The sequence below is a fragment of the Centruroides sculpturatus genome, unplaced genomic scaffold (assembly GCF_000671375.1).
Source record: "Centruroides sculpturatus isolate CEXI.00-Female unplaced genomic scaffold, Cexi_2.0 scaffold1120, whole genome shotgun sequence".
NCBI classification, from domain to species: Eukaryota; Metazoa; Arthropoda; class Arachnida; order Scorpiones; family Buthidae; genus Centruroides; species Centruroides sculpturatus.
The window spans coordinates 257,013-267,382 of record NW_019385344.1 but is presented as its reverse complement, the minus strand read 5'-3'; the positions used below and the strand labels follow the sequence as shown (position 1 = coordinate 267,382).

Here is a 10,370-nt window from a genome sequence, read left to right as displayed (position 1 = left end):
CTGTTTCTTTACAGTATTATTCATAAATGCTTAAATAATCATTATTTTAATAAAATACGTCATAATTTTAACCAAAAACACAGAAAAATGCAGAAATTAAATAATTTCTGAATTAAAATCATCTGTTTTTTTACAGTATTATTCATAAATGCTTACATAATCATTATTTGAATAAAATACATCATAATTTTAACCCCAAACACAAAAAAAAAAAAAAATGAATTAGTTTAAGCCAAACTTCTACTCGCCATGCTATACGTAGCAAACGCCATTATCAATCTTCTAGAATTTCCAGATGGTGGTGCTCGACGTCAGAGGTTCACGTTTTGGGCTGAAAACGTCGGCCACAACCTCTCTAATATTTTATGCTTTTTTTCAAATTTTTAAACACCATTATTTCTGTCAGAATATATTACATTTATTTGTTAGTAATTATAAATCAATATGTAAAATATTTTTAATGGAACCATTAATTAAAGCATTATTTTTTTACTAATGTCTGCAGCACTTTAGTCTAATAAACTCTATTTTTGACATAAGTAACTGAAATCAATGCACAAATTTTAAAATGACACTAATCACTTGGAAATTTAATCTTCTGATTTTACACCCTGCCGGATCATTTTGCAAATATCTCACAAAATTAACAAAAGTTTGGATATAATTATAAATTTATTATTATATCGTTTTAATTTTCATTTTTACTTTAATTTACAGTTTCAGTTTGACATGCTTGAAGACGATTTGATTGATTTTAATTTAAGAAAAGTTGGATTTCCTTTAAAAATAAGTCAGAAATGCTTAAGTAGTTTTATTTTTATATCGAGAAAATACCAATTTTCCATATAAATTAATGAGTATTTTTATGGTCTGAACTTAAATGAAATATAATACAATAAAGCCATAGGAAATGATTTGTAATGAAAGATGATTTAATGGCAAATGTAATTTTAATATACATAATTCTATTATGTGCACTCATACATCAATATAATACACACCGATGACAATATTCTCTCTTTTTTGAACTGTGCGAGTATTGTTTTTAATCTCCTGACAGAGATTAAATCAGAATTGTTCTCCTAAAATTGAGCCGTAATCAATAGCATAAAAATAATGAGCACCCATACCACACACATTCTATATTCAGACGTCGACCGCGAGGGTTGTAATTTTCCAAACGAAATCAATATTTCCTCTTTAACAAAATATCACAGTTTTTATAAAAGGCATACAGTGCCTATGGAATTATAATTGAAAAAAGTCAATTTCGGTTCTGTCGGCTCCGCTTTTAAGAATTATAAACAACCAAATATCACTAAAATAGAGGAGAATGGAACGGCGTTTAAAAAATAAAACATTTTATGTAGTCTCATTAGGCTGCTTCCGTACTTAAAATACACATCGTAACACAGGTACTAAATACTACGTAAAATATTACCTGGCTTTTCGTTTTGGTTTTGGACTTAATTCGTAATGTACAAGAGGGAGTTATAATTTTATTAAATTATTAAATCTCTGTATATCTCTTAAAAATTATGCTGACATATTTATCAGACCATACATAATATGTACATATCAAAAGTTGTACATTCTTCTTTGTAATTGTAAATATTTTTTCCTTAATAATTTTGATCAATATGTACAAAAACTTTGCTAAAAGAATTTGATTCAAAATGTATGTGCATTTCGACAAACTCCACAACCTAATGCAAATTCTTCACCTGTCGGAGGGTGAGTGACGTGAAGAGGGCATTCGTCTCCTTCCAACTGTTTAGCTTTCGGACCTGAAAAATTAAAAAAATTGGAAAAAATCCAATACTTAAACATTCATTAGCGTATCTTCGGTATGTGTTGTTAATTTCAACTTAGATGGAACAACTTTTCAGTTTATGCCCGGGAATGATAATAGACTGAAAATACCTGTAAAAATGTTGTGGATCTTCAATTTCATTTTGCTTTTCTTATGTTTAGAACTTACTAACATTGGTAGAAATTAACAATACATTTTGAAGATGAATATTGTAAAATTGTCTACAATTATGATTATATTGCTATTTTCCAAAAAAATTTCTTGTAAAAAGTCATTTTAAAAACAAATTACCACAATTTTATTTTATTCAACATTTTATTATCTGTGCAAATCAGATAATTTGAGTATGGAAATAAGAATCATCATCAAATGATCGCCTAAATAATCGGGCTATAATTTCACTAATTTAATCACTAATACTAAGTAATTTGTTACTAGAGGTAGACGTTACGTACCTTCTCTTATTAAAATTATAATTATTAATTTAGTTAATTTATTAAATAATTTAGAACCATCTGAAAGAAAAGAACTGACCCAGGGAAAAAAATTACAATCATTGTTTCTTTGAAAAACAAAATTTTTACTTTTTAACAACTAAATTAAAGATATTCAGGATGATCATAATTAAAGTATCTCTATTCAACACTGTGTTTAGGGATATGTAGCAGTCCAAACACAATGAAATTCTGTTTGCTGACATTTCAGGACATGCAGAAGAGATTTCTGACTAGGAAAATTTAGTTTAACAATGCACTAGTATGGGATTTGTGGTTCTGTCAGTAGGGCCACTGTTGACCCCCCTCCATATTGTGTACAATGATGTATTTTTGGCAATCACTTTCCCTTTAATAATGTTTACAATACTTCAAGACCCTTAATTAATATTGCAGAATTGACATTAAAAAATACTTGCATATAGTTTCTATAGTTTATTCACATGACTAGTAAAACAACATAAAAACAAATTTCAATGTCACCGAAAAACAGTCCATCTAGACCAACAGTTCCCAACCTTTTTCGGGTGGCGACCCCTTTTTATAAAAGCGAAGTGACCCGTGACCCTGATACAATTGAAAAAGGCATTTTTAATAAGGTGATTAAAAAAAACAACGAAATTAGTTTTTTTAGTATAATTTTATTTTAAATTATGTTTAATAATTTAATGTGATGGTTGAAATTGCATGTTATTAACCAGCCTCAAAATTCGCAGGTGAGTTTTTGTTAACGCCAACCTCATGTCATTCTCAACACATGTTTCAACCAATTGTGACGGAATAGAGTACCTAGATTACACTTATCTTAATTTTAAAAAAATATATGAAATTATTCAAACTTCAAGACACCATTAAAAATAAAAATTGCATTATAGTGAATATTTTTTTTAGTTTACTGTATAAGTTGGCGACCCCACAGAAAGCTCGTCGTGACCCATAGGTTGGGAACCTGTGATCTAGACAATCTTTTGTCTCCCACTCCTCCTTTCCATTAACATGGGCAATCCTTTTTCAGTAAGATCAAAATTACTGCATAGTAGCCTATCTTCGTGTTGTTATCATGCAAGGTATATTAAATGGGTCTTACAACTAACAAAATTAAGTTTGAAGATAATAAATTAGAAATAAATATATCTGCTTAAATTAACAAAACATAAAAATATCTATTTATTAATACATCAGGTGGTTAGAAAAGTTCTTGCCACAAAAGGGATTTAATACTAGTTATTCTGTGAAATTGTCTCAAAGTCTATTTATTAAAATATGCACCATCAGTAACTGTTTTAGACAGAATTAGATAACCCAACAATTAGGGTATAACGTTTTGCAGGGCTTATCACACCAAGCAAAACGTTATACCCTAATTGTTGGGTTATCTAATTCTGTCTAATTTACAGTTGTGGGCAAAAAGCGTTGTTTATTATTATTAGTAACTGTTTTGCTTATATGGCTGCATATACCAGACAAAATTTTAACAAAATTTATGAAAGAAAGAGTTAATTTATATCATTAAAAAAATAGAGATGAGTTATATTGATGTTTCTAAATTCACTCAAATGTATAAAGTGGATTAAAAGTTGAATGATACAAGTAACTGCAAATGTCAAGCAATCTAAAAATATTTTGGATAAGACTGCACTAGCAACATTCGTAACTTCAATTTTAGAAACATCGACTCTATTGTAAATGAATGGGTCAAAAATAGTCATTGAAGGAAAGAATAATGATGACATCATTCTCATTTAACTCATTAGATTTTACCCACAAGTTAAACAAATGTTCAGAAATGAGTGTTTCAAACAATCTAAATTTGGTATAAATTTTAAGACATATTTAATGCATTCAGCACAATAACAAGAGAAAGATACTAACTGTGTTCTTTGGAACTTAGCATAAAGTTGCTATTGAGAACAAATCATACAGGAACACTCCTTTTGATGGAAAAGTAGATATATTTTCCATAATTTACAGTGGCAATTTAGAAAATAAATCTAAGAAAAAGGAGTGTTCCTATGAGATTTAATAGCAACTTTATGTTAAGTTCTGAAGAACGTACAACTAACTGCGAGAACAGCAAGCAATCAACTACTAAAGATATTAGTATTAAAAATAATCTTTATGGAAAATTTTTATATACTTTTATACTTTACAAATGCTATTTTAAATTATAACATATGGCATATAACATTTTGTTATAAATAAAAGTGACAACAAAATATTTCAAGTGCACTAGAGAGTTTGTTTGTTTGTTTGTTTAATTATGGCAATGCAACACTTGGGTGATCTGCCTAGGGGGAATGCCTTCCAGGAGGTCTTTTTAAGGGAAACTGGCCCCTATTTAGGCATTACAGATGTAGGAAAAACTCGGAAAACTCCACGTGCAATCAATTCAAAGATACCTCTGCTTTGAACAAGTTAAAATGAGTTAAAAATAAAGTGTATTTTACAATTGAGAAAATATAGTAATTTGTTTTAAAAGTATATGATTAAAAAAAATAAACACTTCTAAAACAGAATTTAACAAGTAAGCTTTAAGATTTCTGACAAACATATATAACAAAGACAAAAATCATGAACAAATCTGATATTTTGAAAAATCCATGTAGATTAATGTCAAGTTTAATTTGACAATTACATTTTATATATGTTCATAAACCACAATGAAGTGTCGACTGAAGACACTAGACTACTCAACATTTTTTTATTCAAATCCTTTACGCTGATCAATACATCGTCAAAACGTGCTTCGATTTTGAATAGTCTGTCGTCTTCGATCAATACTTCATCATGGTTTTAAAACCATACACAAAGAATATAGGCACAGTTTGAAATAGCAAAAAGTTATTCTATGTTAATAAAGAAAAGACAAAAAATTACAGACCTGCAGGACAATGTGGAAGTTCGTGTTTAGGTATGTTTGTAACCCGCTGAAAATCATCATGACAGGCATTACAAAAATGAGTAGTTCCAAAACAGAAGAACACTGCAACAGAACAGCAGTAGCGACATTTGTATTCCAGAAAATCTGTACCGTGTTTTGGACACATCTGGAATTAATTAGAATATTTTAAATAATAATTATTACTAAAATTTTTAAATTGAAATCTGGCAAATGAATTACAAATCACAGCCTTATTTCCTTTGTTGGTATTTATGGTAATCTAAGATATTTAAAATTATTCCTTTTTTAAAATTTATTCACAATTTAAAAATACCACTAAACAGAATATTTAAATATTTCACGCAAATAATCAGCTTAATTAAACATAAGTAATATATCAAATCACTGTGAAAAAATTATTATTTTTAATTACCTGTGCTCTTGATATATCAGAACAGGCACCACAAACCAATTCAGTTGGATCATAATCTTCACCAATTCCGGCTTCTGCATCACATCGAACTTCTCCTCCATAATAAGCCTAGAAATTGACATACAATTACCATACATTGTGATGATATTAACAATAATTTTAATTTTGAATACAAGTATTTACATAAACCATCTACAAAGCCAATGTACACACATAATATACTAGCAACTATTGGATTATATTGGTCTATTATATCATGATTATTTTAAATTAATTACTAAAATAATTTGTCACTAGTGGGAGGCATTAAGTGCCATCTCTTATTAGATTTAATAATTATAATTAAATTAAATAATTTAGAAAATTCTGGAAGAAAAGAATCTGCCCAGAGCAGGACATAAACCCACAACTGCCAACTTTTCTTTCAGAATTTTCTAAATTATTTAATTTTATTATAATTATTAAATCTAATAAGAGATGGCACCTAACGCCTCCCACTAGTGACAAATTATTTAATAATTAATTTAAAATAATTGCGATATAATAGCCCAATAAATCCGGTAGTTGTTGGCTTATTACAACAAATATTAAAACCTAAAAGCCAATAAACACATAAAGTTTAAATTCCTTATTTTATATTGACTCAAATATGTAATTAAACAGTAAACTATGTCCAAAATTATAAATTAATCAATTTCAAAATTGTCTTTACTTTTATGTATAAAAAAAATCTAGCAACAAGTTGAATAACTTTCCCAGCTTTTATGAGGTTTTATTATAAAAACTTTATATATATATATTTTTTTAATTATTATAAAAGAGCAAAGGACTTAATTTTGAGGGAAGAGATGAGTTTTATAAAACAGTGTAAATGCTAACAAGTAAAATCTTTAAGTATGATCCCTTGTGAGATATTCTTGACCACCTTTATCTCTCCATCCCCTTGACCTTTCACACCCAAAATTTTAATAGCATTAATGCCCCTTATATATAAGCTACCATGCCAAATTTAATTTATTTATATTCACCCTGTCCTGAGATATTAAGCAAAATAGATGCAACATACACACACGCAACTTTTTTGGATTCAGAATGTCTCAAAACATGGAGATTTGAAAAAAAACTGAGGGTCAAATTTGACATGATTCCAATACTTTCCTTTGCTATGTACACACAACAGCTGGAAAAGTAAAATCAACAGGACATATATAATATATAATTTGATAATAAACAAACAATTTTTACATTTTGCATCATTTTATATATAAAGTGTTAAGTAAAAATCAAAAATAGATTTTGAAAAACTTTATAATATGTAATAAAGATAGATTTTTTAATCTAAAAATAGTCTAAAAACATTCTATGCATTGATCTATAAATGAATGTGTTAAAGGCATTGTTTCTAGTTTGTGGGTTCAACTTTTGCTTTTGGCATAGACATTCACATTGTCAGATTTTAATGTGGGATTGCTCTTAAGGAGAGGTGCTTTAAAGTCACTAAAAAGTGACTTTAATGTACCTCTCCTTCACATATAAAATTAACTAACTAATTAAGAAAATTACTAATTCTAATCATAACTGCTCTTTTGAGGAGTATAACTAAATCACGTTTGTTTATTATTACTTTTGCACTTTTCTAACTGTTCTGCATATGAATGTAATTTTGTCTGTGTGTTTACTTGAACATTTACTTACTATTCATTTTTGATTTAAATTCTTACCTTTTTACATTTATAGCATACATAATATGCATAACGTTCCATAGAAAAACCAGCTGGATCGCTATAGAACCTTGCACCTGGGGTAGTGATAGCTTCGGCTTTATGCAAACCTTCGTATTCTAGCCTCATAAGAGCCTTCCGTTTTACGTCTTCATACAAGGAACGTATAGGATCTAAAAGATCTTTCAAAACCAAGTGATTCATGGGTGCCTAAAAAAAAATAATATGAAAAATACATATTATCAAGTATATGATAAAACCTGTCTAAAACAGAATGCAACTGATGAGCCAAAATTTCCATTTGACAGGTTTCTGTTTTATAGCAGTTTGTTTTTATTAATCCAGATAAAGTTAGAAAATGTTGTAATTTATATCTATCTATTCCTTAAGCTTCTTGTCTAATGTAAATTTTCTCTAATGCAAGTTTCTTAATTAATAGACATGTTGAAAATGTCCATAATGTAAACATTGTATACAAAGTAAAAACTCTATTTAAGAACTGCTACTTAGTAAATATGTTTTAACTACCATATTTATGAATATCATTTACTAGTCAGAATTTACAAGTTCTAACAATTTTGGTAAGTGACATGGTTGTTTTTTTTATCTAGCTAATATGGGTGGAGTGAAAACATTTTATCCTAAAATTTTTAGTGACTATTTTCCAGAGAACAAAACTGAAGTCTGAACAAAACAAAGAAAACAAATGACAGAATGTGACACTCATTATTAAATCATCAGCCTAAAAGTTATATCATTAACTATAATTTAAAATTTAGTAGTAGTAACCCAAGTAAAGTGAAATTTTTCGATGATGATATGCAATTAGTATTGAAAAAGTCTTTCGTGGTCATATTAGATAGATTTCCAGCTCGTAATGGCATTTTACATATCAAATTTTCCTACTCTGGAATTTGTTTTCTATTTAGATACATTTCCATTTTGTAGAGAGTCCATTATAGACAAATTTTACTGTACATTCACGCAGTAAATGTCCATGAAATTTTGAAATAAAAATCAGCTTCAAAATTTGATAAGACAAGCAGAAATTATTTACTAATGTAATTTTTTCAGTATGACACAAGGAAACAATCCAATTGAACATAGCATGCAACATAAATAATAAAATGTTACTACTTCTTTCCAGAATTTTGTAAATAAATGTGTGAGAAAAAGCACATTAAGGGGACGACGACATCAAATTTTGTCCTAGTGGCAAAATTTTGAAGTGAATTTTCCCCTCAAAAATTGAAACAATATACTCAGGACAATGTGTATACCAAATTTGATTGAGATTTGTCCAATAGTTCTTTTTACAGAAAGCACTTACTCTTAAATTATATCACCATGTACAGTACATTACCCTGAATAAAAGTTTGAATTATTGTATATTTTAAAAAATGTGCAGTATCATGTAAATTTTTTATTAATTGTTTTTGTTTACCTTTATAATCTGTATTTATAGTTTTAGCAGAATTCATTATGATACACTACTGTTCTGAATGTCAATTTTTTCATAACCTTCACTTATGTACCCAGAAGCTATTTTATGTTCAGATGCTAAGCTACAATCCAAAGGTGTCCACATAAGTAAGGTTTTACTGTATATTGAATAATGATATATATAAAATATTTCAAATATTAATAATATTTTTCTTAAGAAAAATAAAAATATTTTTACCTTGCAAATAGGACAAAGCGAAAACCCAAATGTAATTCGAGGCCCTGTCCATTTTTTTGTTAATACAGCACGACAACAGTGAAGATGAAATACGTGACCACATTGAAGCTAGAAAAATTAGTATTTTATATAAGGTTCTTTTAAATAAATTATTTAAACTGTTTACTAAAACAAATTTACTAAAGTAATGAATGAATCATAGAATTTAATTATTTTTTTAATTCATGTTTCTTGCTTTATTATAAAAATACATCATAATATACTGATAAAAAGGCCAGAATGAGAAGTATACTTAAAAAAAAATTCTAAAATAAAATTGTTTTCATATTTTATTCTTTTTACTTCAAGAACATAACAGTCTCATGGTAGAGTCAACCTTTATCTTGAGGCTCTCATCCACTTCAATATGCGGAACTCATTAAAAAAATTCCTATGGCAATGGCACAATATTATAATTGTGCCATTGCCAAAATTATAAATGAAAACTGCAACATCCTTAGAGTTTATCATCTAATTCAATAAGATTAACTAAACAATATAAGAATTTTCATCTTTTATATTATTAAGACTACTTTCAGCAGACATTATATTCTTTTTATTTCTTTTTGAAAAACATAAAGCATTAAGTTTTTACTTTAACTGGAAAAATTTAATTATTACCTCAATTTTTTATATTATTATTCCTGATAGACTGGAATTTTATAAAGACAGATTCTTTATACAATTCTAGTTACGTTGTAATACTGTTTATGAACTCCCAAGATTTATAAAAACATTTAATTAAATAAAGATTTATTTTAAAATATGAAAATGCTTCCTTTTTGTAAAATAAAAATGACTGTGTTTACATCAAATTTTAAATATTTAACCATATTTATTTTTTTTTTCATTTAAATCTGAAATGTTACCTGTATAGCCGGAGCTGAAGAAAGTGCTTCAATAAAACAAATCATACACATATCGTCAGCATCTTGTTTTAAACCAGTTGTTTCACCACCACAACCGTGTAAACAAGGTAAACATGAAAGTTCGTTACAAATTCCACCACACATGTGACCACACGGAAGAAGTTTTGTACAGGCACTTCGAGCATGTTCCTAAATACAAATAATAAATGCTTTAAATATTTAAAATACATCATGTTTTTAAAGCAAACTATAGTAATTATTTTAGCACACTCAAATAAATATATATTAGGAAATAATTAAATAATACAATAACATATTTTACTGTGTAACTAATAAAATACTGATACAAGCAAATGATATCTAAAATGTAAAGTCTGGAAGAAGAAAAGCTAATGTGATATTTATATATAAATTGTACACATGTAGGCATTATTATATT

At 27.8% G+C, this 10,370-nt stretch overlaps 1 protein-coding gene across 1 annotated transcript in view; it reads right to left on the bottom strand.

The window, feature by feature from the left end:
- Window positions 1–227: 227 nt before the first annotated feature.
- The window catches only part of LOC111637900 (E3 ubiquitin-protein ligase MYCBP2-like), a 263,246-nt gene continuing 253,103 nt past the window's right edge, over window positions 228–10,370 (bottom strand). Inside the window, 6 exon segments of the mRNA XM_023383504.1 lie at window positions 228–1,787; window positions 5,189–5,354; window positions 5,622–5,729; window positions 7,343–7,552; window positions 9,024–9,131; window positions 9,932–10,120. Of these exon segments, the coding sequence (XP_023239272.1) occupies window positions 1,672–1,787; window positions 5,189–5,354; window positions 5,622–5,729; window positions 7,343–7,552; window positions 9,024–9,131; window positions 9,932–10,120 (897 nt within the window). The 3' untranslated portion in view covers window positions 228–1,671.